Source organism: Arvicola amphibius, chromosome 11 (assembly GCF_903992535.2).
Source record: "Arvicola amphibius chromosome 11, mArvAmp1.2, whole genome shotgun sequence".
In the NCBI taxonomy this organism is placed as follows: domain Eukaryota; kingdom Metazoa; phylum Chordata; class Mammalia; order Rodentia; family Cricetidae; genus Arvicola; species Arvicola amphibius.
In genome coordinates, this window is record NC_052057.2 from 15,936,713 (window position 1) to 15,964,511 (window position 27,799).

The following is a 27,799-nucleotide window of genomic DNA, read 5'->3' on the forward strand; positions in this document are numbered from 1 at the left end:
AAGTTTTAAAGAATTAACTTTTATTTTTGCTTAGTTTTATTAAAAAAATAAATATGTCATAAAGCTTTTGTTTCCTTTAGAGAGAAAAAAAGGAACAAGTTCCATAAAATCAAACAAGCAATGGTAACATGTCTTAACTTGAAAACGACTGGGGATCACTGGTTCACGAGCTATAATCGAATGAGTGACTGCACGGTTGCCTTTTCTTCCTGCCAATGGCGGCAAACAACAGGATCAACTAGGGCAACATAAATAGTTGTGTGGAAGCCCTGGCCAGTGCTTAAACAGACTGGTTCACTGAGACGTGTACAACTATATCTCGCTTTGGGTAAATGAGACAGCCACAGACATACAAAGAGAGCTTGGTATCTGAAGGACTTCTGTGGCAAATGATTTCATGAACAACCACCTTCACTTTGGTTATTCAGGTGTTTGCTTTGCTTACATTACTACCTCTGGGACTCGAGGCGGCAGCACATTCACCCAACAACGCTCTTGCTGGGCCAGCGGCACAATTTCCAAGTTTGTGTTTCTATTAAAGTTAGTAGTGTAAGGTACAGAGTCAGCCGAGAAATTCAGTGCATCTGGCGAAGCAGGCACATGGGTGGGCTTGCTGTCTCTAACAATTCAACTCAGCAGATAAGGCTAGGAATCTGCTTTGTGCAAAGCACAGTAAGCAACCTTTTCGCTTTGGATGTAGATGTCTTCTGTCTAATGCCAGCCCAGGGGTAGGCTTGGAATCCAAAAAGAAGTACTTTTAACCCTCAAGATTGGCTTTCACCAACATAGCTGTCCAACTTTGAAACTAAAGTGGGCAACAATGGAAGAGACTGAGTTTTCCATGGCTGAATTTTAACACATGTATCACAACCCACAACTAATTAATGGAAATTTTGCTGGTGACAATTTTTTCAAATGGTTCCTTTATTGTTATTATTTTACTTCCTCTGAACAGACCCTGAATTCTCAGGAAAATTCTGGAGATTTTTGAGTGGGTGATGTATTTCAGCCCTGGCCACAGAATGAAAAACTGTTCCTGCCTACCAGGAATACGGGAGTTTATTCTCCTCTGAGGTGTAACACACGATGCTTTGGTAGGTAATAAGCATGGTAGTGTCAGTTCCCATTGGTTCTATCTGTAAAGTACACAGAATCTTCACTTTGCTCACAGCCTCTACTCAAACTTCTGCCAGCCCCAAGCAACATTTCAATAGGCTAGTCAGTTGTCTTTGTTTTCGTCTCCAAACACTGCTAACACTGCTACCTACATGTACAAGTGTGAACGCACTCTTCACTCTTCTTCACACTGAGTACACTAGCAATTAGTAAATAAGTAAATAGTGAGCGGTCATTTAAAAACCCATTGTTTCTTTTAAAAAATTACTTTCTAGCACTTAAGAAATTGGGCCTGAAAAGAATTCTGTTTCTGTTCAATGCTGTTTCCCACCCAGCCCCACCCAAGCCTGCTACAAACGCTGAACTTGAGTTCATATCCAATAACTTAGTAGTACCAAGATCTTCAAATGGAAACAGTGTTACTGACTTCTTCATATTGGATAACAAAATAAGGGTAACTCTGGTCATCATTAAAAATGACAAAAATCTGAGGCTCAAAGAAATTATCCACACAAGAGTCATACAAGTCACTGGTGACACTGCCAGGATTGACTGGAGGGGGCCTTCTCATGCCATGACTGCCCATTGTATACCTGCCAGTCAACACTTTGGCCAAAAACATGAAGTGGACTCCTTTGGAGGACTTCTTAGAAAAGTTATGAGAGTAGCTTGCCTTCTTTGCAAAATAACTGCCTTGTCCAAACATTGTAGCATGCTTTCCACAGACGCGAGGGTCAAAGTTGTGCTTGCAGATCCCATCCACTACATCTTGGGATGTTCCGTGAAATAAGTGTCTCTCATTTATTATTCGGTCACGGCCAAACATTTTTCTGTTCATATATTCTTTTTTCCTAATGCAAAAAGTAAACAGGCATTTAGAAAAGGGCATGTAGATTATAATAATAAACTATTCAAATTTTGAATAATTTATAGTTTCAAGGATAAAGATACAGTAAACTAGCTATGAAAACAAAATTCCAAAAAAATCATACAATAGTTTATTATAGATGTATTATGAATGTGTGCCTACATGGGAAAATATAAATATTATTTTATATAAAAAATATTACACTACACAAAGGTTTATTGTGTTCTATACTTAACAACTGCTACATTAAAAAATGCTTTCTTAAATTTTTCACATCTCTGACTCACCTTTTATATTTCTCCCAAAGAAACTGGTTTTGGACTCTCAATATTTGTAAAATTCTGTATTTAAATTCAGGTACAGTCTTATGAAAAAGGTTGTAAATGATTCGGTAACTTTTATCCTCTGCAGAAACAGGCACTTGGATGAAGTCCTGAGATGGATGCATATAAACCCATGTTTCAGGGTAAAAGTTTGCTGAAGTTACTCCATCTGGGCAGATGATTTGTGACGAAGTTGCTTCAAGAGGCAGAGAAGCCTGAGTGGGAACCCCTCCAAGTGTTCTAAAATGGAGAAGACACTCTAAGTAAAACAGTCAGGAATCAGTACAGCTATCTCATGGTATACAAGGCTTTGCATTCGTGTCCAGTTTTATAACCCAACAGCTTAAGCGCTTATGTATTAATATGTTATTCATTTACTGGAGAAAAAACATAAGCCTGAGTGTGGTGGTGCCTGCTGTGACTCCAGCTCTCAGAGGCAAACAAATATAACCTCAGGTCAGCCTGGAAAACTGTCTCAAAACAACTTAAAAACCCAAACAAACCAGAACACTAATAAAGAGAGGGAGGCTCACGTAATGAAATGATTAACTGCAGTGCCCCCTTCTTCCTGCCTTCCACCCCTAAACAGCGCTAGCGGATGCCAGAGTGTGCGCTGTTCTTTCGATCTCTAAGTTCACCTTTGTCACTTTCAAAGACAAATTCACATAATCAGTGGGTTTGCTTTTTCCTGCCTGGTTCATTTATTTAAATCATACTTTTTCAGCTATTTCAAAACAAGGAAAAGGGAAGAAGCAAAGAATAGGAACTCCTGACCCTGAGACCTAGTTTCAGCAACAGGGTACTGTAACACTTACTCCTCAATATGTGGTGGTCACAAGGAAGGAGCAATTTCTGCCAAGTGGGTTAGGACACTGTCATGTTCTAAAGTTTTGTGACACAGAGGTTATAGTTGTATATGCTTGTATTGATACTACTACATTGCCATTACACTCTTAAAATATAGCCTATTAAGAAGCTAAAGCTATGGAAACACAATTGCCTTCTCTAATCCTTGTCTACTTCAAGTAAGTAGCTGTGCCTTTAATTCAATGTGCCCTGAAGCCCTTTTGTAAGTCACAGGTCTAAGTGAGTGGATTCAGGATTTAGCAAATCCTCCCACCACTGTCCCCTATCTGAGATTCAGGGGCACATTTTCATTAGTTCCTCCAACCTTTACACCAAAAGATACACATTTCTTATCTTTTGGACCATGAGAGCTCTGACAAATTCCTTTGTAGACTTGGTACAGGTATATTTTCCTGTGACAATGGTTGCATTTTTCACTGGTATGTTTTCCACTACTTTAATCAGAGTCTCAAAAAGTCTGGCTCTCCTTAAAATGCCATCATGGTTCTGAACAAATTATAATAAAGTATTTAACTTTTAGCCCCTCCTTTTAGCCTGCTTTGAAAGGTAGGTAGTAGCCCACCTGATTTCAATAATGGGTTTGATATTTCCAACAAAGGTAAGATTATTCCCAAACATTCTACTCAAAACATATTTGCTATTTACAGTTGGGATACAAAATAATGGGCTTCATTCTGATGTTTCATAGATGCTGTGATGGTTAACCTTACATATTCAGAATAACACAGGAAACACACCTAATGGCATTCTGAAAAGACATTCCCCACAGCTGGTCTGGGTCTCAGACTAAATAAAAAGGAAGACAGCATCCTTTCTTTCTGTTCTGTTAACAGCCACAGCACGGCCAGCCATCTAGCACATCTTCTACCATAACTTCCCTGTCACCACCGACTGTCTCCTCAAATTAGGAGCCACAACAAACTGTTCCTTCCTTACATCTTGTTTTTGTCAGGTATTTTGTGAAAGCAATGAGAAAAGTAAATAATACACATGCACTTTGTTTACTCCAGTCCTCATTATTGCCCCCATCCTCCTTCCAGACTTCCTGTTCCACACCTGCCCTACATGCATACTGCTAAACCTAGATTCTGAGTAAGCAAAAGCATGTAATGACTGTCAGTGTGAGTCTGCTTTATTTTCTTTAGTACGAGCTCCAGGACAATCCTTCTCTTATCAAATGACTATTATTTTTCCTTGTGGATGCATAAAACCCAGTAAACATATAACATATTTTCTCTATTTATCTGCTGATGGGCACGGAAAGATGATTCTTTGACTATTATGACTAGTGCAAATATGCAGATATTCTAGATCCTACATATGGGTAACATCTATACTATTCCCACATATACATGCTTTCATCAAGCTAACATTCTAGCCCTATTCAAACATCTAAAGACATGTAGGATGGACTTTTATGACTAGCTCCCTGTCAAAAAATTGTGTATGTGTATCTTTATACGTACATGTATGTTTCAAGCAATGTTTCAAATGTACCACTAAGAATGCTGTTTCTGTTCAGCTTGTATTATACCAATAACATACTGCATGCTTCAAAAACCTCCAAAGAATGACTTTCTGATTCCAACCTTACTCTCCTTAACTCCCTTTACCATTTTGAAATGTTTCCTAAATCAATTTCAGTACAGAAATAAAAATGGATTAATTTTTATCCCTCTAAGGGAAGAGTCAAAGAAACTAAGTTTAGCATTCTTGTAATCATGAGACAATTACATGTAATAGATGTCAACTTTAAGACAAGGCTCCTCAAGCCCCTTATTTTGACTTGCTGCTCATGCTACTTCAGCTCAAGTATTCTAGGAATATTAAAAAATAGGCTCTTTTTCATCAGCATCAAGAAAATTCTTTAAACAATGGAAGGTGCCAGAGATTTATAACCTTTACATCTATTGTTTCCTTGACTCTTTGAAACTAATAGTTAAAAGTAAAACACAAAACGTTCTCTCTAGCTAAGATCACGACCTCTGAAATCTGCTTTTTGGAACCAATGCCCCTTCCTCCTTCTCCCCATTAGGAGGGAATGTCCTCCAGCTGTATACCAGAAAGGCAGATAGGATGCTGCATTTAACCCTTCACCCTGGCTAACCCACTCCATGTTTTCTTCTTGAAACATCTGTCTATTCTCATTGACTGGCTGATCTCTCACTTTAATCCTTTTGTTATCACTGTTTCAGACAGGAAGACTAAAACAGAATTTTTAAAAAGAAAAAGCAAATAATTCTTTTTTTGGAAGTCTGCATTATATAAAAAGCATATATTTGTACTTATATGATTTTTATAATTTATACTTTTAAAATGAGTATAAAGTTTTTAAGCCATAATCCCTTAGTACTTCTTTTCACCCTTTAGAACTTGCCCAGCACTAGCATCTGAATGAGGACTTTTACCCTAAGAGAGAAGCCACATCAAGCTTCTTTTAGCTCAGCACGCCAAGCTGCTGGTCTTACTACTGAGTTGTACTGTCTCACCAGGAGGACAGTGTGCTCCTATCTACTGGAGGTAGACACTAGCTCCAGCTCAGCTACTAGTAAAATCCCAGCAACAGCATTTTTTATTACTTCTAATTAAAACATACACACACACAAAAAAAAACAAAAACAAAAAAAAAACAAGCAAAACTTAGAAGGTAGCAATTTTTATTTTCACATTTGGATTTGGAAGCAAACATAAGCCAATATACTTCTAAAAATTACCTTATTACAAGCTGATTTTGAACTCTAATTGTTTGAGGAATTCTTTTTATTTTGGAGTTTTATGTACTTGTTTTAAGACAGGGTCTACCTTGGTTGCCTAGGTTAGTATGTATTTGGTATGTATCCCAGGCTGGCTTCAAACTCGAGGATCTCCTACCTTTTCCTCCTAAGTGCCAAGATTACAGCTTGAGCCATCATGACCAGCTTGACTTCTCCTCTTTCAATTCCAGAATTAAACTCATTAAGTGCTTACCATGAATGACTTGAAATAAAAATAGTAGGAATATGAAAACAGCACTTTCACCTTACAGATCAAAATGGACTAAGTGAGATTTCAGTTTATAGAGATTAAGTATACATAGTAGCACCTTCCAAATCAAATTCTATTAATGGTGTATCTGGATAGAAGGCTATGATTATCCTAGACCAACATTTTTACACTCACATGTGCCATGAAGCATGTGTGGTGGTTAGAGGGTAACTTTGGAGAGTCAGTTCTGTTTCCACCTGTGGGTTCCAAAAATCAAACTCAGGTCGTCAATCTTGGCAGCAAGTGCATTTACCTATTGAGTAAAACTAGCCTTTCAAGGCTACTGTACTAATGGTTGGATGATCGTCTTTCAGTATCTACAGAGATATACCAGGGGACTATTTGGAGGCAAGGAAAGAGGCAATTGGGAAAATGAAAGCACTCACCTGCAATTCAGAAGGCTCAGGTACACATAACTCCTTTTATTAAGAAACTATATTTTTAGAAACTAGGACAGATAATTTCATTATCACAAGAAGCTATGCCTTACTTAAGAAAGAAAGAACATAAGTTATTAAAATTTGCTCAAGGAAGAAAGAATGGAGGACACTGCCTTACAGAACTCCACTCAAGTCCCCTGGCCATTTATCTGGGTGGGAAGCAGTCTTGTAGTTTGGATTTCCTGAGAAGAAGCAAACTCTACTTCACTCCAAACATGTTACTTTAGTTGTAGGAAAATGTTAGCTGCTCCCTACTTTTCAGTTCAAAACTCCAATATAAAACTCATGCTTTTAGGGTTGGGTGAACTATAGTTACATGTATAGTTATATATTTGAACTTGGATGTACTGAAGAATTCAATCTAAGGTATGAACAATTTCATGGTAATAGTAACCAAGATAATTCTCTTTAAATTTGTAGTCCAGTAGTGCATTTACACAAATAGAAACTAAAAATGAAGAGAAAAAAACTGGATGCTTACTGTAAATATGGGATCAGTATGAAACAGGAGCGGAAAAGGGGTCTCCGCTTTATTTCTCTCCGGAAGAATGAGTTGTGAAGGATGTAGTGGTTGTTCCACATCATAAATCTAACTTCTTTCAGACCCTGAGAGTTGGTGTCTTCAATTAATCGAACAACAGACTATAGAAGAGAAAATAAAAGGTAAATGAAAACCAAGTTTATAATCTCTGTAAGAAATGAGAAAAGTAACTGAAAGCAAAGAACAGTTCACTTCACTGCTAACATTAAAGGAATTTCAATAAATACAACAAACCAGATTAATTTCTCTATTTAGGATTTCTGTCTCTCAAATATGTAAAGTAGAAAGATGCTTCCTGATCACGAAGCATGGATATCAGCTTATGGCACATTGAGGCTCAGGGGTCTGTCCTATGTTCAGTCTTAATGATGTCCTAGAGACTTTCTTGATTGACATTTGTTAAGGAAGTTTTCAGAAAGGGAATCGAAGGAGCAATGCCCAAATTACAAAAGAAAAGAATTACACACACACAAAACCCAAACAAGTGTTAAGCAGCCTAAGAACCCTGAGAGTAAACGCACAAGGACGGTCCAGATATTCCACTGAGACAGCCCCTGCCCATCTGGAAGAAAGACAACAACAAAATCAAATGTGGTTCGATAGTGTGTTAAATTGGGGCTAAGGTACTTCTCATGTTTTTAAAAAACACACACATACCAGAATCTCTTTTTTAATTATACAAACGAAATTAACAAACTGACAGATCACTGGAGTAAGAACTTGATCTCTAACATCCAGATTCCGTTACAAGCAAGGCTCTGTGACTGATGAGTTCTACCTCATCCTATGAATGCCTGTGCACATGATAAAATTCTAAAGAGATGATTTGCCAAACCATAGCTTAAGAGACATATTCAAGCACTTCTTCCATAGACTCAAGAGTGACTCTTGATCCATTTGGCTTCTAACCTTAGCTTAATAAACATAATCAACAATTCTCCCATGGACTCAGACTGACTTTTGATCCATTTAGCTTCTAAAAATGTTAAATTTAACACGATTAGATTTCTATAAGCACAGAAGGCAGCTATATCCAAAAGTTATACCAGTTCTCCTCTCATTAAAATTATCATGAAAATGGCACGAAGTATTTCATCTCTATACTGAAAGATTCTGGGAAAGTCCTTTAGTGGCATTCTATGTGTGGGTTTCAGATTAATGCAAAGAAAAACACCTTTAGAAATATTAAGAGAGAAGTTTTACCTATACCAGCAAGACTTTTACATTTACATCCTTAAGTGTATGAGAATGAGATATTCAGTTCTACTTAGTCACTGTTGGGAAGAAAAAAGACCACAGGAATAAACGTAAAGTATTTAAAAGGAAAAAGAACATGTAAATACCTCGGGATACTCTCTCCATCCAAAGTGGTCTCTACAGAAGAATTTCCAAAATGTGTTGTAAATAGAGCTTGTATTCCTACAGGGTGGTGTGCACAGCCTTCGTAGTTGGTCAAATTCAGTTGTTTCAAATACAGTCATAGCATTCAAATCTGCCCAAAAGTCTTGTCCTCTAGAAAGACCCAAGAAAAAAAGACCTGCTAAATAAAAGTACCTAATCATCTTATTGGGTATTAAGAAATATCTATAGCCTGCTGTAGGATTGTCAAAATTTGTTTTACTTGGTATAAAAGAACATTATTGGTTGTTTCCCTAACATCCATTCTCTACATGCTTGTTCCTAACTAGACCAACATTTCCAGGTCACAGCCTATGGTATGATTAAAACAGTTGACAATAGTAATAAACCATGTCACCACTGGCTCAAGCTGTCAATCAATAAAACCCCTGCTTCTTCTGCCTTGTTAAGATGAGCCAAAGCCTACCATCAACCAATCATGAAGTCAGCTGGAACAATGAAACTGATGAAAACCAAAACACACAGGCAGGGAAACAAACAAAACTTTCTCTTGAAACATGACCCCCTTTTTCAGAAGCATCAGGTCATCTGTGCCAATTTAAGTACACATTATTGTCTTAGGAGATAGGGGAAAAGATGACAGAAAGCTAAAATGACACCAGATGAAGCCAGTTCTGTTGATTCAACAAGCATCAATATTCCATTTTATCCTATAAGTGGGAAGACATTAAAAAGTAGGGTTTTTTTTTTTGGTCATTTTGTTATTTAGCCTGTTATTGCTAATTAAACCTTTACAAACATCTCCATATTTACTTTTCTTTTGAGACAGGGTCCAAGATGGCCTTGAACTGTTATGTAGCTAAGGGCTAGCCTTGAACTCCTGATTTCCTACCTCTACCCCCAAATGCTGAGTTTACAACTGGTGTGCCACCATACCTGGTTTACATCTTAAACTGTTAGGAGACAAGTCCACTATAAGAATTAAATCCACTTAAGTCATTAATTGACAAAGAATGGCCTAAATAAAACATGTTTCCTTAGGGAATCATTGAAACATCTGAACATTAAGACACTGGTAAAATGTTCATTGTACTGTGCTCTGTACAAATGCACGTTTGCAAATTACTCAAGAAAATATTTTTTAAAATAGAATAACATTACAGGTATTTGTTACTAAGTCCCACTCTCAATGCAGACCTCTAAGTGTGTATCTATAAAACAGGACACTCCAGATGTGAAATCAAGTACTGGAATAGATTTTCCTGGTTACAAAATGAGATTTTGAGAAGGGTATTCATTATTACCTATTTGTTAGTCAACTCTGCTTTTGGTACAGTTGTCTCGAGGACTGTAAATGAATAGCAAAATACCCTCTGTAGTCAAATGTTTGAAAATCAAACTGGTTACAAGTTAAACCACCTCCTGTGGCCTTGCTCCCTGTGATGTGCTCAGGGTGACATGGGGCTATGGTGAGGATGACAAAGCACACTCCCACACCAATGAACTCTCTCCCTTTCTCACACGAGTATCTACTCTCTCCCTTTCTCACACGAGTATCTACTAACACTTCTCAGGAAAATCTATTACTTCTCCTCCGTCCGGTCATAAAATGATCAGGTCCTACTCTTTGGGAAACAAAACAAAGCAAAACGAAACTAAAGCCACCTATACAATTGAAGATACCCAAAATAAGCTAACTTGTAAACCATATTAAGTTCCTTTAAAAGTTCCTAAAGATTCTCCTGCCCCAAAACAAATTCTTTGCTTAGAAAGAGTACTAACTAGGATTTGGTCTTAAAAACAACATTTAAATTAAATTAAGCATAAAATGGAAATAAAATAAAATGTAGTTGAAAATAACATTTTGAGGAAAAATAACATGAATATAGAAGAGAGACTATTAGAAGTATCAGGGAGGCATAAGGAATAAGGGAAAGGAGACAGATTTCCTCAAAGTTCATTACAAAATAACAAAACACATTTATTCGGTATAATTAGGAATTTTCAAAGAATAAGGGGCATATCACATTTGGACACTATTTCATTTAAAATTATTTATAAATAGTAATATTTAATTTAAAAGGAACAAGTTCATAGGAAATTCTGGAAAAAGGAAAAATTAACCCTGAAAATAAAAATTCCTATGCTTAAGTCCAACCTCATATTACCCTGCCTGGAGCAATTTTCATGTCACTTTATAAAGGAGAATCTGATGTTATAACTGAGGAAAGATAGAAATCTTTCTCTTTCTGAAGGACATTTCAAGTCTCTAAACATATTTCCAGTTAACTTCATTTCCCAGTGACTTCTTCTCAAGAAGTTAACGAACTGTTGTTCCTACTTTCTGTCATTTAGGTTTTATTGTGGATATCACTTTAGCAATTTCTGTACAAGCCTTTATCACTTAAACTTCGTAGATAATGATTTACATGAGAAAACACTTACAAACATGGCTTTTGCTACATCTTCTATGCATTCTAGTCCTTTGGGCATTATGAAACTTCTATGACAAGCCCTAATTTCTTTCTTTGAATTGATTTATTAAAATACTGTTATAGCTATATTTCATTTTCAATGTCTTTCCAGACTTGACAGAGATAAAATAACAAAAGTGATAAACATTGTCTTTTTATCAGATTAATTTGGTTTCCCTTAAGCAGGGCATGCTTTGAAAATTCAAAGCCAAGAGTTTTTTCTCCTATAATCTGTATCACTATACATGTGCATAGTATAATTACCAAGTGCTCAACATCTTCTTTATCAAGCCATTATTTCCTAGTACCAGAAATCAGTTATGAGTCATCCATACATGGTAATAAATGGTGGGCTGAATTAGACAATGCACAAAGAATTAAACAAAAGTGATCTCAGTTTTCCAGAGTTCCAAAGAAATGGTATACCTCTGTCCATATAAATTTATTAGTGGTGAATAATATATTCAAACAGTTTGAGTAAATGATAAACATGCAGAATTGCAGGAGAAAAATAGGCTATTGGTATCCAGGAATGGACAAAGGTCAGGAAAAATAGACCTTATTAACACAAGTACAGAAGAGAAGAACTTTTGGGAGTTTAAATATTATGAAATATCAGCTTGCAAAGGGGCTATGTAGGAGAACAAGAAAAACAAGCTCTCTCGAGTGCTTTACTGCTTGGAGCATGAGAGTAATTTAAGTTGTTGGAAAAGACCTTCTAAACAGTGCCTAAGACATGAAGGAAATGCATACCATGTCCAGGCAATAAGAGAGTAGAAGTTAATCCAGGATCTTGGAGTACAGAAGATCAAGAGGGAGAAAGCAGACAGAGATGCAGTAAATACAGGAGGTGTGATACAGAAGAGAAACAAGCTATCAAAGAAGGGGGAGGTGTTACCACAAAAGCAGAGAGCACTGATCCTGCAGATGAGAACCCTACTCTTATAGGAGATAATTTCTACTAAGAGGTGGCCAGAATGTAAGGGAGACAGATGCTATACTGTAGAACTTAGTTATAATCCCATCATCAATCAGAGGGACAAAAACACATCCTGTGAACAAGCTTTACTAAAGAATGAAATAAGAAACTATTACATGTTTGCTAACAAACATATACCACACATACTTGTTCAAAACTCCTGAAGAAAATTAACTTGATGCCGGGCGGTGGTGACGCACGCCTTTAATCCCAGCACTCAGGAAGCATAGGCAGGCAGTTCTCTGTTAGTCTGAGGCCAGCCTGGTCTACAAGAGCTAGTTCCAGGACAGTCTCCAAAGCTACAGAGAAACCCTGCCTCGAAAAATAAATAAATAAATAAATAAATAAATAAATAAATAAATAATTTTTAAAAATAATGTGAAATTCTAGAAAGGACCCATTCTCATAATTTAGACTCTTTTTTTTTTCCCACCCGAGACAGGGTTTCTCTGTAGCTTTGGTGCCTGTCCTGGAACTAGCTCTTGTAGACCAGGCTGGCCTTGAACTCACAGAGATCTGCCTACCTCTGCCTCCCAAGTTCTGGGATTGAAGACATGTGCCAATTTAGATTCTTAACAAAGGTTAGCTTATCTCACAAACACATTCATTCACATACTAATTAAGCTAATATTTCCAGATGTATCTTACAATGTTGTACATTGTATGCACCAGTACCCACCCATACATTGTATGTATGTCCCACATACTATTTCTCATTCATAATATGTGTATGTATGTTATATGTGTGTATGTATGTGTGTGTGTATATATATATATACACACACACGAATATATAGCTATATATGTTTCAGATACTAAGAAAGAAAGCGAAAAGATACCACAATGTGAAAGATAAAATGGAGGTGAAGAACAATCAAAACCAATACAGAAATAGGTGCTGACTGAAACAGAAATTAACGTTTCTTGCTCAGATAGTTTTCTATTTGTGCATTATGCATTTGGGAACTCAGCACACAATCTAACAGTCTTGAACAATTTTTGCACTTCTAAAGTAATTAAGGGACTGGTGAGTTGGCTCTGGGGTAAATGCATTTGCTGCCAAGCCTGACATCCCCAGGATCCACATGGTGGAAGAACTGTCTCCAACAAATGGTCCTCTGACCGCCATAACTGTGCCATGGTAGGTCTTGTTCCCCGCCCCCTCCATGAATACACAAGCAAATTTAATGTAATATAGTATTTGAAACCATGAAAGAAATGACAGTTAAGAAATAATTTTAAGAAGATCCCCTGACTATGTACTAGATTATGTACAGAAGATTGAAGAAAGTCACAATGCCACAGAACATTGGCTGAGAGAGAAGAGCAGCCCACTACTTGAGTATGAAATGCGCCATAAAGATGGTCTGAAGATAACTCAGAAGTAAATGGCTTGGGCAAAGTGTGGTGGTGCACACCTTTAGATCCACACTCACGAGACACAGTACACAGTGAATTCCAGACCAATCACATAGCGAGATCTTGTTTTTTCAAACAAAAAAACTACCAATCAATGGCCTGCCAAAGGTATCAAGAGAGGTAACAAGGGCTGTCTCAGAATGTGTGATATGTGAACTTAAGTCACCAAACAGACCACAGGTGACTTAACATGTGTAGAAGTTAACTAAGCAGGGCATGAGGGTAGAGAGCATGAAGCACACGCAGTTCATGTGGGAGGTCAGAGTGTCTGTGTGTGGGGGAGGTGATTAGAGATAAGACTGGACTGGAGAGATTGGCTGGAGCCAGATAAGAAACAGCTTTGTGTGCTGGGTTAAGAGGTTAGGGCTTGATCCTCTGGGCAGGATGGTCTTCAACAAAGCCCACGGTTCCCTTTTTTAAAGCTCACTCCAGTGAGACGATGGAGAAAGAGGAGGGAAGAGTAGAGACCGCCACTCTTTTGCAAGATATTAGCATACAGTGTATTTATTAATATTCATTACTCTAAGTTTAACAGTTATAGGAGACAAATGTTGACAGACCAAGAGGGCAATAAAAGGGAGCTGTTTAAGGGGTTAGGATCAAACTACATAAAGAACAATTACATGTGGGCAACAGAGTCCAGTCCATGACGGCCTGGTATGGCAGCACACACATGTAGCATCAGCACTCACAAGACAGGCAGAAGCATCGTTTGAGGCCAGTATGCACTACACTGAAGACTTTCTCTGAGTCTAGAATGTGTCCATGTTTCTAATCTGTGTTCTCACATGATGATGTCAATAAAAATTGTAGGAGACAGAACACTTGTAAGCGGGAAGATGATGTAAATACAAATTAGAACTCAGACTTCAGCAAAAAGGCAAACTAAGAATAAACTTTTCAGAACATTATTCTGGTCAGTTTTAACGAGATCAACTAGACTTCAGAATCTTGGCTTTCTGCCTGTTAAAGAGTTAACCGATTTCTACAAGGATAAATCTATGACCTCAAACATTAGCAGTCATCCTAATCAGCTGAACTAACCAGTCACAATTAGCAAGCCCTCTTATTTTATTACTACCATGTAAAATGAAAATGTCTCCTTAAGTTGAGGGCCATAACGGTAGAAGGAAAAGATTAAATGCTGCCTGGAGAGTATGTAGGCTCGCCTCGCCTAAGACAAGCTTGACAGATGGGAATGTTTGCTGTTGCTGCTGAAGAAATTTCACAGGGACACAAAATATAGCTGGCTTTTGATACCATGGCTTTGATGTTTCCAGAACTCAATTATGCTGGAGTATCAACCAGCTTACACAGACCTTCAAGATGTTCTTACAAGGAGATGAGAAGCAAAGACATGGTGTATAACATACCAACATATTCTGTGAAAGAACTGTACTTGTTAGACTTCCGAGAACTATGTACTTTATTCCTTACACTATGTAGTTAAACTTTTATAAAAATGAGTAATATCCCCTTTGCTAAAAATAAGATTTTTTTCCTTACGTCAAAGTAGACAATAAATGCTTACTATCTACATATGCTGAAGGCACAAATACTGGTTAATTTTAATTTGAGAGGAGAGGATTGAATCCAGGGCCTTATTATGCTAGGCAAGAACCTACCCACTCAGTTATATCTCTGGTCCTTTTTTTTTAATTATTATTCTTTGTGACAGAGACTAAACTGTCTAGACTGGCCTTGAACTTGCAGTCCCCCTGCCAGATCACCAGGCCTGGGTAACAATTCTTCGAATACAGAGTATTTAAAGAGGGCCCACAGTTTTCTATATCAGAAGCACTATTACTGTCAATTATCAAACCCTGTTACTGATTATTATTTTTGCTAACATTGCTTTAAACAAATAGTAGAGAGCTCCGGGAGAGAAAATAAAACATTTATAAATGATGACAATCCATGCAACATCTTTCACGATTCACTAGAGGCATAAAATTATAAGCAATTTATATGCTTGGATTCCTTTTGTATTTCAAAGTAGCTATGGTTACACATATATTCATACGACAAGTTACAGAGTTTACATTATCCATAGGGAGCTCAGTAGTTATGTGGAGATTAAAATGCAGATGTTGGAGCTGGAGATATGGCTCAGCGGTTAACAGCACTTGCTGTTCTTGCAGAAGACCTGGTTTGATCTGAGCACCCACATGATGGTTCACAATCATCTGAAATTTCAGTTCCAGGGAATCTCTTCTGATCTCTTTGGCACCAGGCATACACATGGTGCATATACAGACATTCAGGAAAAATAACAAATCTTTTATGTTGAATTAAATATGTCTACTTTTAAAGAGGCTAATCTAGCAGAAGCAGGATTACCGAGGCTTGGATCACTCAGTAAAACTACTAACATAAAATCAGAATCACAGACTTATCTAACGTTTCGGGTTTGGAGTAGGGAGTAAGGGTATCCCCATTTTAAGATACACTACATTTTTAAAAAGTGATCATTATTCAAAATGATGCCAATGTGTGCTGCCCTCATGGACTATCGTGGACATGAGAGATGCGTCTTAGAATTTCTGAGAAGACAGGCAGTTATAAGCAGGACATCACACTTGTCTGCATGTCAAACCTCATGCCTGATTTACAGGTCAGACATTTAGTGTATGGTCCTGACGTCATTCTAGAAGAGAACATAGTAGAATAAGAGGTAGGGGAGTGGAGATGAAATTAGGTGAAAAGATAGGACAAAGGGGAGATTATTAAGTTTCCTAAGTGGAAGAATACTGAAAAGAATATGAGGAATGGAACAAAATGCAGTTAGTATCTATAGCTTATGCTAAAACAAATAAAACAAAAAACAAAACAAAAAAACTATGATACTAAGACAAAGCTACTTGAATTCATTTACATGTTTGTAAAATTCTACTGATCCTATATTTGAAGTTCCTGAACTCCACACTAGCACCCATTTCCACCAATGCAAGCACTAAAAGCAAAATTATGATATCCATACTCAAGAAACAAAATATGAGAGGTCTTTTGTAAAATTAAAACTGCAGATTAAAAGCAAAGAACACAGGCAAACAAAATTTCTAATGCGATGTGAATAAGTCTAAGACCTTTTGTAAATAAAAAGTATACTTGCAATATTTTACTACTATTTATTTAGAGCACTAGGATTAAATTTTGCACTCTGAAGATGCCAGAAATATCATACAGCTTTAGCTTCGATTCAAGCTCAATCACATGTCCTGAGTCTAGAAGAAGGTAACTTTAAGTGAAACCTATTTAGTTGTGGCCTAATAAGGAAGTAAAATTTAATTTCTATGAGAATAGCTGGAATCGGAAGCACAGATTGGTTTTTAAAAACCGTGCAAAAAGTTATATTTATACCTTATGTTGCTTTAAACTATGAAGTTAAAAATTACTGAAATAGGTAAATATCCTCTTTGTTGAATAAAGTGGTTTAAAACAGGAGTTTCAAAGTGATCAATCAAAACTGTGTGCCATATAATCAAGGCACAAGTTAATTCAATTTTTAAAAATTTGAAAGAAAATAGAAAAGACTAAAATAAATTTATTTATAAAATGCTTCTACACAAATAATATTTAATAGTATTATATAAATGCATATAAATGATAAAATCTTTAAATCACTTTAAAATAATCTCAAATTAGAACTCATCTATACGTAAAGACACTAATTATAAACATTATAGAACATATTCTAATAATATCGAGAAAGATACAATGTAGAGGTCCAATTTATTTCTAATTTAATATTTCAATTAAAAATGATGCTTTAAAAGAAAAAAGCTATTCCAAATTTTATTTAGCCTTGTCTTTTTTCCTTAGTTACGACAAATAAATTTAACTGGTAAATAAGAGAAATGGAAAGAGACTCACTGATGGCTGTTTATATATTTGGTGCTAACAATCTAAAGAGAAGTTAACAAGTTTCAGCAGCCTAAAGTTTAGTGGACACAAACTAATACACAGAGAATCCATCACTGACAGCTCCTCAGGCAAAGGCTTGTGGGAGGGATGAGGAAGTTTTTACAGAAAAGGTACTGAGAGACTTAAAAAAAAGAAAGAAAGAAAACTATGGGTTTTTACAAATAGTGATCTGAAAAATCTTATCCATGATCTTAAATGGTAATTTAATTAAAAGGTGTCTATAAAGCCAGGTTTCTCTGATGAGTTCAATTTTAGGGAATAGTCTAAAATTTTCTTAACTAACAAATTAAGTGTAGAACATTTTATGCAACCCTTCTGATATATGATGGTGTTGGAATAATGCAAATGTCAGGAAGTAAACAAGAAGAGGTTTTTTTTTTTTTTTTATCTTTACCCAGATTCAAGAACACCATTTATTTTTTTAAATGAAGGTGAGTATTAGGGGAAAAAAAAAAACAGTATTTCTTCTATGCTTATTTTTTTAATATCTAGAAAGAAAAAGCTAAACCAGGTGACAGAAACCAAAACCCAACCACAGCAGGAAATTACTTAGGGTATTTTGTACTGTTTGCACTGTCTACGCCCTGATCAGCTGTGGGAGCTGGGACAATCAGAGTAAACAAGAGCCTGAAAGCTCATCTTTGGTTCCCATCCCTGTCATTCTTTGAGGCCTGACCAATCAGTGCTGGGGAAAACTTGGAGCAAAGAACTTGGAGATATTTCAAATCAGAAGGAATAGGGTAGAAATCCCTTAAGAGGCAAAAAGGAATCTTCTTTAAAGAAAACAATACAGCTAATGTGAGAGTGCTGTTTCAACCAACACAACACAACTTTTATTTAAGGCGTAGAATTTGAATTTGCATAAAGAATACAAATTTACTAAACCCGCAGACAACTCAGTCATGAATGTTTGCAATCTTCTCTGTCTATAACTTCTTGCAGTACAAACACTGGATGGAACACGAGGAAGGCAGCAGTCACCCCACCGTTCTCACTCTTTTAAAGGTTATCCTCTGCAATAACCACAAAAGGCTTCTTTACTGGTCAAGTGGGTGCTCAAGCTAGTCAACAGAACAAAGCAGAGGAAGACTGAAAAGACAGGCATATTTTATCGTGCAGAACAGCAAAGAGGAATGCTTAATTACCTTTCTATGCTTGTCTTAAAAACAATAATTGGCTAGGTAAAAAAAAATAATCGATGTTTTATATTTGATAACTAGAAGCTTTTTGATAGCATCAACTTTTAAATTTTGCATCTTCATGACCATAGAATTGGTTCTATTTAGTTAAGTTTGCAATATTTTTTGGTACAGACTGATAAATCTACAAAATACAAACTGAGATAAATTCATTTGCTTTTACATAAAAATCTTTACTCTCAAAACCTCATGCCACATTTCAAAATCCACTCCTTGAAAATTCAAGCTCTTTTATTTACAATTTGAGCTTTCAGTTGTTATTTTAGAGGTTGGGCTGGGTGAGGTTTACCAATTGTAGGAAAAAAATCAGTGGGGGGTCTTTATGTAGTATAATTCTGGTCCCTAGAAAGCCTGCCTTGTCATAAATAAGTATAAAAATACTAACCTCAAACCCAGAATCTAACAGAAAGTGGCTCAAAACCTTTAGCATTCTGCTCTCTTTCAAAGATACAAAACTATTCAATTATAAGAGAAAACACTGCTTATTTTAAGAACTGAGTTTCTTTCAAATTCGCCAGTGTCCACTTTGAGTCTGCTTTTCACAAAGCTGCGCCAGAATCAATCACAATGGAACGCAAAGCAAGATTTTTTTGCCTTTGTGAAGTGATATACACACTCACTTAGTTTTCCCTCCACAACACAGAGACTGGTAATTACTGAAGGTTGCTGATCTAGGGTAAAAAGGACTTGACAACCTAATCTAAATACATTCCAGAACCAAACCCATCAGACAAAGAATGCACAATCTGGTGGTCTCAAATCGGGGGTAGAGGGTGGGGATAAGAAATTAGGAGGCTACAGAAAACAGTTATAATTTACAACGGTTGGATTTTAGTATCATTCTATCATTCCTTCAGTAGTTAAGGGTTATACATAATGTAAACAGCTTCACTCTTTAGAGAAAGCATTCAAATATGGAATAAGGTGACGGTCACTAATCAGAAATAGAATTTACCCTTGCTTTATAACTGAATGTAAGTCTAGAATTCTATCTAGTGCAACAGAAAAAAAAATCAAACAAGATTTACAGGGGCACAGAAGAGCTAAAGTATCTTGTATGCCTGAGTTCTTTTTCATACCTTAGTGCTACTAATATTCCTTTTTAAATAATATAATAAAAATTAAAAGCTTTGGATTCAACTGGATAATAAAATATATTATGTATCATGCAATTATATTCAGGAATTGCCAGATAGTTTTCTGAGCTTTGATCTTTACTGTCTGAATAATTAGAAATCTTTGCTTCTTCCAAGATTCATTTTCATTACATCAGGAAAAGCCTGACCCCAACCTGAAGCCAGGTGACAGCTGCGTCAAAAAGTAACCTACTTATTGATGAAAAGCCAGACAAGTAGATGAATGACTGCTATTGATTCTCTTGATAGCTCTACACAGACCCACTAACTTCTCTAGATTAGTACAGATAGATGCCAATTAGCTTTATTTCATATGTAAATAGCAGCATAAAGAGGTTAAAAAAAAAAGTTACTGCATGGCTTTATCATAACAGCACAAGGCACCCATTTTGAAAGTCACTTCAAACAAGTTCTTGCTCCTGGAGTTCTCTCTTTTCTTACACAGGAATTTTAAAAATAAATTCAAACTCATACAGCTGTGTATATTCAAGAAATACCAAAAAGTCACAAGACAGAGTTAGCTTTCAGCTGTTCTTCTCTGTCCAGGGTGAGCAATAACACAGAATGAGTTAGTTCTACATCATCACAGCTGTGTAGACCATAACTAATTTGGCTAATTTAACTATTCCAGTCAAGTTCAGTCAGGAACTTGCTGTAGTTTAGATAATTCACTGTCATATAAACCACAACATAAGCTTTCTATGATTACTATGCACTTCTTTGGGTCTTCTTACAGAGTTGCTTAGATGTCATCTACTGCCATTATCCCTTAGACAGATTTTTGAAAAGACTCATGAGAACTATTACCAATAAAAATACACAGCAACCAACATTTTAAGCAAGTAAAATTCTATTATCAATAAATACTAAGCAAACACACACACCAAACTCTGAGCTAGTGTGATAACTCAGGCCTATAATCACAGCATTTGAGTTAAGGATGAGAACTGCCATGAATTCATTGCCAGCCTGGGCTACAGAGCAAGACCATGTCTCAAAATAAACAACAAAAAGAAAAACTTACTTGAGAAAAACTAACCAGGAGTTCACCCCATTCCTCTTTCAACAAACTGAGAATTAGGAATACTCATTGGTCACAGTTTCATTAGCAAGTCAGTCCCAAACCAGCTTGTGGTTCCCCTCCTTATTGATGAGTAGCAGTTCCTAAAAGACATGTTCTATGTTCTGCCTTACTTGAAAATGAATGTAATATGAAACTAAAGGAGATCTTGGCTGTTAAAGAGATTTGCATTGCCTCCAGTTTCAATTATCAACAACAGTATTCCAATTAGCAAGGATCCTTCGAACTTCTTAGCTCTGCCACTCAAAAAACCACCATCTACTTACTAATGAGTATCCATACTGTTAGAGATCACTTTTTTAATAAAAAATACACTTAGTGTTGTTGTTCTCAGATGCGTATTTCAAATTTAGAAAATCTTGAAGGCATGACTATGTACAAAAGAAATCTAAAAACCAAATTTGGAGTTCAGACCCATAATTAACTAATTTTCAGTTGATGTTGGCAATAAACACCTATGATGTACAAAAGCAGAGAATGCAAACAGGAACATATCACAACTTTCCTACAATGAATCAAATAGGTATTTATTTCCCAAATCTCATAAATGTGTTTTTAGTATATAAGCATCATCTTAAGAGCTGAAAGGAGCTGTGAACATATCTGGCTCAATTTCCTACTCAATTTCATTTCTGAAAACAAAATAAATATTACACATCCAATTTTGATTAACTTAGGACTTAAATCCTCATAGGTGCAAAGAAAAATAAAGAATCTTATCTGCATAGTTTGAAACTATGACCTGTCTCTGCTAGAGACCCAGAACTATGAAAGTCCATCAGAGTCTACAAAATGACATATAATATAGTGTATAATTATGATTAAGTCATATAAACTACCCCAAACCAGTAGAACAAACAACTGTCATTCATCTATTATTCCAGAATCCCAAGACTGGGTCCAATATGGTCATATACACAGCTGAACACACATTTCCTGGTTATGTGCAATCTGCAGAGATAGACCAGCTTTACAGGCCTGACCACAGAGATTAATAGCTTTAGCCAAATAATGTGGTAACCATGTGAACCTGGGCTGCTCCAGCTTGTTTGTGAATCTCTCAGCAAGGCTCAACATGCCGTTATCTGCATCTTGTTGCCAGGAAACACAACATCGCTTTGGAATACAAGGAAAACCAGGTTGCAATGACCACAGGTCAACTCTCCAAAACCCTAATTTTTTTGACAATTATTTATAATCTTATATTTCTTCTGTAGTACACTGAGAATTTCATTACTAATTAATAGTTCATATTTCCAGTTATGTTATTACTGCAGGACCACTTACAATGTGGTAGCAGCAGTATCAATTATAATAGCAACTCCCTCATATTATTCCTCTCCTAAGTGTCATATAAGTATTACTTAACATCATTAATACTAATTTGGATATCAAGCTCCTACTATAATTACTTTATAACGGATCCTATAGTGCATGCTAAGGGCTTTAAATCTGTCTACTTTTCAGCAAAATAATCTTACAAAATATAAATGCCCACGCTGTTGTTGACCTAAAAATTTTTGGACCTTCTGGGACGAAAATGACTGTCTTGCCTTGCTCATGGTAACAGAATGTAATGTGTTAGATAATGGTCCTGCTAGTTTCTTTCTGACCAAGTCAAACAGAAACTTAATGTACCAAAATGTTCAAGTACTCAGTGAACTGGAAATCTGCTTCGTAAGTGAAGTGAGAGGCCACTGCTCTGAAGTGCCTGCAGTCTGGAGATGGAAGGATTAGTGTGGCTTTGAGAATCCGTAAACTTAATTACTCTTGACAGAAGAATTAGAATTACTAGCTCAGGGGCAATGTAGTTTTTGGACAATACCTTATTTAAACGATTTTTAAGAAATGGGAGCTGGGGTGATGGCTCAGTTCTTTTGCAGAGGACTAAGGTTCAATTTCTAGCACCCACATGGAGGCTCACAACAGTTTCTAACAACAGTTCCAGGGGAACCAATACTCTTGTCAGGCCTCTGCAGGCACCAGGTGGACATACATTCATGAAGGCAAAACACTCATACACCATCAAAATCATAAGAGCATATATACAAATATATACATATATGTCTTACATATATGTGTATATGGAAAGAATTTCTGAGTTACTCATATAAAAATTGTTTAGTCAATCTAATGAGGGCCACAAAAAGCTCCAAATATTTCCCATTTAAAAACACTGCTACCTAACAAATAAAAATTTAAAAACTAGATAAATTAACTATTCACTTGAAGATTCATGTGGATTTTCTTTTAAAGGCAAGGTGATTACAACTAGATTCACAATTCTCAATGTATATACAACATTCATTCTTGCACACACTAAAAGAATGGCATCTAAATTGCTCAATTCATAAAAAGAGACTACACTAAAACTCAAACACCATGAAAAAATCAGAATAGCATAAAAGCCATAAAAGAAAAAAAAAAAAAAACAGGCCGGGCGGTGGTGACGCACACCTTTAATCCCAGCACTCGGGAGGCAGAGGCAGGCGGATCTCTGAGTTCGAGGCAAGCCTGGTCTACAAGAACTAGCTCCAGGACAGGCTCTAGAAACTACAGGGAAACCCTGTCTCGAAAAACAAAAAAAAAAAAAAACAAAAAAAAAAACAAAAAACAAAAAACTTGGTAGACTACTGAAAAAAACCACCATGCAAAACTTCCAGCGTTTTTTTCCTTCTTTAGAACATTTAGCAATTTTTAAGTTATTATAATACATACCCATACTTCATTCTCATTCTATCATTTTCTGGGTTACAATAAAATCTTTCCAAGTGCTCCTGAGAATCATTGGAAACACTCTGCCACTTTTGAGTGGTTGTCCTTCTGATCTGCCAGTGATAGGGCAATATGGTGTGATGTTTCAAACAATCTCTGCCATAAATGCAAGTGCCTTGAAGAAAGTCCGTACAGATTTCAATTCCATTCTCTTGGTGAGTGTGGTACTGTAGCTGGTTTACTAGCTCAAACACAAGGTCAAGGGAAGCTTCCTCACTTTTGTTTTGGAAGAGTTCAGTACTCAGCTTATCACTGGTATCCAAAATATACTGGATTGTAAAACTATTGTCTTGGAAAGCTCCTGGAACATAATCCATCATTTTATCTATGCAGTCAGGACTAGTGGGAACATCACCCGAAACAGGATGTAAAAGGTCAGTTTGGAAGTGTCCTGGGGTAGAATCTGCCACTGTCCCACTGATGGTTTCTGTTGGAAAACTGTGATCCTGGATCGGAACCACCTGCTCTGGAGCATCAGTAGAAGGATGAGCTTCTGGTAATTGGCCCTCAACATTTGTCCCGTCAGGAATCAGGACGGACATATTGTTTTCTGCCGGTGAACATGAAGGGTTGATTTCCAGGGGCTTTTTCACCATACGTTCATGTAAGGTACTTTCATCTGCATTTTGGTCTCTAGCTCTGAAAACTCCATCAAGAGAGCCAGATTCTAGCAAGGTATTTAATATTGGCCTCAATGACCTCAGGGTTCCAGTTCCTAATCTCTTTTGATCCTGTTTTTTCTTAAAACAAGTTTTCAATGGAGTGATCTTCTCAGAGATTCTCATTTGGCATGAAAAGTCATCAGGAGGAGAGGGAGGCTGTACTACACAGTCTGGCTCAGGTTCGGTGGTTTCCATTTCCATGGTGTGGAACAATTCCAAATTTGCTTCAGGATCTGCAAAACCTACAGAGGAAGGAAGGAAGATGATCATTTGAAAACTGACAACTGAACCCATTCATTCATTAAAACATTTTGTGCTGGTCTATGGTTAAGTATCTTCAATCACTGCTTGCATTATATTTAGTTCTTACAGGTCAATTTTCATTTTTATTGAGCAATGAAGACTCCAAAGCTAAGATAAAACTTGTACTAGATGGTGGTAGATGAGATTGTATCTTTTAATAGGCATGTATCACTCACTCATGGGCTGTGATTCTAGTGAGGTATGAATTTTTACTGTGAGGTAGAAGTAACTGTCTTTTCTAGATGATGAAGCAGGGAAACCACATCTCTACTTCACTTTGTGGTTCCCTTCACAGTTGTTATGTATGATCTGAGATCTCATGAGTTTGCAAAAACTTAAGTTTCTTGGCGAGGGAAGTTCATCAAAAGGATAAACTTTAAAGTTAAGAAGTGAAAGAGTGGGTGGGGGAGGATGTGTGTAAGAAGAGACATAGGAGCTTTCAACTGAACTGGGATAGAGAGCTTGCTAGCATTCTAATATGCTGAAAGTCCAGTATTTAACTCCCAAATGCTAAAGATCTACTTTTATAATTAACAAAAACATTACCAAAACTGAAGGAATATCAGGACACACTTAACTTCAATAGTGACTGTACTGTGTGTTAGAAACCAATACAACATGGATTATATGAAGGGTCTGCTAGTCCGTGTCTTTACAAGTTACACCTATCCATTTTAAATATAAGACACACATTCAGAATCTGAATGAACTGAGAGAAACAAAGCTGCAAGAACCAGCCCCTTTAAAATGAGTGAGATTTCCAGGTATTTACTGATTGTGCCAGATGAGAAGGAACAGTGTTAAACAATTAGTGGTCTTTTTTCCTTGTCCAATAGACTGAAAGAGCTCTTTGACGCAGGAACCTACGATTTAATCAAACATGCATCTTAGTGGACCTGTACAGTGCCTTGCAAGGTGCACTACCAAGGATGTCCAGAGATGTTTCGTGGCTGCACTAGAAGGATGGGCACACATTAGCTTGCTTTGCTCTTGGTTGAAGGTCAAAAGCAAAAGTGATAAAACTGCGTGCTTTAAAAAAAACAAATATAAAAATCTAGAGGGATTTATAAGTCTATGTCTAAAAAGTGTTTAATAATCAAAACTCAGAAAAATACAAGGCATGAACAAAGTGTTAGTCTAAGTACAAAAGAGATTTTTAAAAAGAGTTCAGTATGAGCTGGCTGGCATTGTTAGAGAAAGCTTCGCGAAGGAGGGATCTGACATGAGACATAAATAACTGGAAAGCAGCCAAGCCAGGCGTTATTATTCATCATTCGGTGCTCTTGCCTCAAGGCTCAATTGGCACAGATTGTGGTATTCCCTCTCCGTATCGAACCGGTCTGTGCCTTCCCCCCACGCACGCACATTATCCACTCCTATCACAATCCAGGCAAAACACTAAAGCCATCTTATTTATACGTGCGCGCGCGCGCACACACACACACACACACACGCACACACACACTCGCACGCTCTCTCACACATGCACGCACACTCTCGCACGCACGCACACACACAACTTTTCTTCTTACTGCTCCCTTCACCCAACTCGGAAACAGAACCGGGAAACAGAGGAGTAGAGTGAGGAAGGCATCAGTTCCTCAATTAGTTTGCATAACAGAAAAATAAAGACTGGAAGGACGTTTCCTCAGGTCGCCCGCAGCAGGCAACCCAACCGCGCCACCCTTCACCTCGTGACGCCCGGGTCGTCTGGCACTCTCGGCTGATCACACCTTCCATGGAAACCGCCCGCTCCAAACAGCCCGCCGGGGAGACGCCCGGGCGCCGAGCCTGGGTCCGAGCGACGCCTCCTGCCGGCCGCGACGGTCGGCGCAGCCAGCACGGTCCGCCGCGCCCCTTCCACCTGGCTCGGCACTCCGGGCTGTGGGTGAGCATCCCCGCCCTCACGCTGTTCTCAGAACCGCTCCCCCCTCACCCCACGCTCACTCACTGTCCATCTCAGGACCCGACCTCCCCACCTCCCCGAAGCCACTCACCCTTCCTCCAGCCCTGCCACCCTCCGAGGACCATCCTGCGAGCCCCGGTGCTGCGGGACCGAGCCCCAGCCGGCGCTGCCCGGGGTGGCGGGCGAGAGGCAGGAGAGTCGTGCGCACTCAAAGTTGCCACCAACACAGCCTGCAAACTTCTGGGCTGCAGCCCGGCACACGCGCCGTCCGGAACTATCCCGCAGCGCCGAGCCCTCCCTCAGGGGCTGCCCGAGTGTCTCGTCCCCGGGGGGAAGGGAGGAGGGGACGAGTCGCCGGTGTCCCCGCAACCCTCCGGCGCCGGCCCATCGAGACACCTGCCCCAGTCCCGGTGACCGAAGCCTACCCCAAAGCCACCCCGCCACAGACGGCCGCCGGCGCGATCAGCTCCCACGGGCGGTCGGACGGAGCTGCCGCTGTCCCGGCGGGCACTCGGGGCGGCGAGGCCGGCGAGGCCGGCGAGGCCGGCGCCCGCCATCCCGCTGGGGGTCCCTCCGCGGCTCGCAGCCCCTTTACCTCAGGCGGGCTGCCCTGAGAACGGACCAGAGACGCTCGGCTTGGCGGACCGGGTGTGCGCCGGCGGGGCTGAGCCGAGGGCGGGTGGTGTCCAGTGTCCTAGGGGTCGTGGGCGGCGGACGCGGCGAGCCGCGGGCGGGTCATTCCGCGGACCAGGGCGCCGATAGCCACCACGGCGCTCCGGGCTCCGGCTCGCTCTCCTGTCAGCTCAGCTCGGTTTTAAGCGGCTTCCGGTCTCCTCCTCCCGCGGCGTTCTCGTCTTGGGGGGCGGAGCTTGGGTGTCGAGGGGGTGGGGTGGGGTGAGGGGGCCTGGCGCTCAGTGGGTGCCGGGAAGCGGACCCGCCTCCCGTGCGCGTGCGCCGGCCCCCGCGCGCGCCCGCCCGCTCGCCCGCGCGCCCGTTGGTGCGTGCGGCGCCTCTGTGCTCCCGGGAGGGGGCGTGTCCCCTGGAGAGCCGCTCGGGGGGTCCCGGGGGGTCTGTCCGTGCACGCCGGGGGCCTGGGTGGGTGGGGGGCGGGGCGGGGCGGCGCGCTCCGCGTGGGACGGGCTCCACCTGCCTGCGGACGGACGCAGGGTCACGGTGTTCCCGCGGAGAACAGGGCACGCGATGCGAGAGAGGACGTGAAACGGAACGACCGGTTTCGGTGCGGTTGCCTTTGTTTGTGGACGCCTCCGGCTGCTTGAGGGGAAGCGAGTGGCGGCCGCCGCCGCCTCGAGACCCGGGTCGCCGCCGGCCCCGCGCCGGAGGGGTGGGAAGGCTGCGCTCGCCCCGCCGCTTGTTCTCGGACAGCGACTCAGCCTCCGCCAGTT

General features: G+C 39.1%; 1 protein-coding gene across 1 annotated transcript; it reads right to left on the bottom strand.

Moving 5' to 3' along the window:
* Nucleotides 1–27,182, bottom strand: LOC119826509 (TCDD inducible poly(ADP-ribose) polymerase). Its single transcript, XM_038347885.1, has 6 exons — nt 26,992–27,182; nt 23,469–24,429; nt 8,523–8,691; nt 7,120–7,280; nt 2,272–2,547; nt 1–1,967 (listed from the first exon to the last, which is right to left on the bottom strand). The coding sequence occupies exons 2-6, from the start codon at nt 24,386–24,388 to the stop codon at nt 1,520–1,522; spliced, it is 1,974 nt and encodes a 657-aa protein (XP_038203813.1). The 5' UTR covers nt 24,389–24,429; nt 26,992–27,182; the 3' UTR covers nt 1–1,519.
* Between the last annotated feature and the right edge of the window lie 617 nt (nt 27,183–27,799).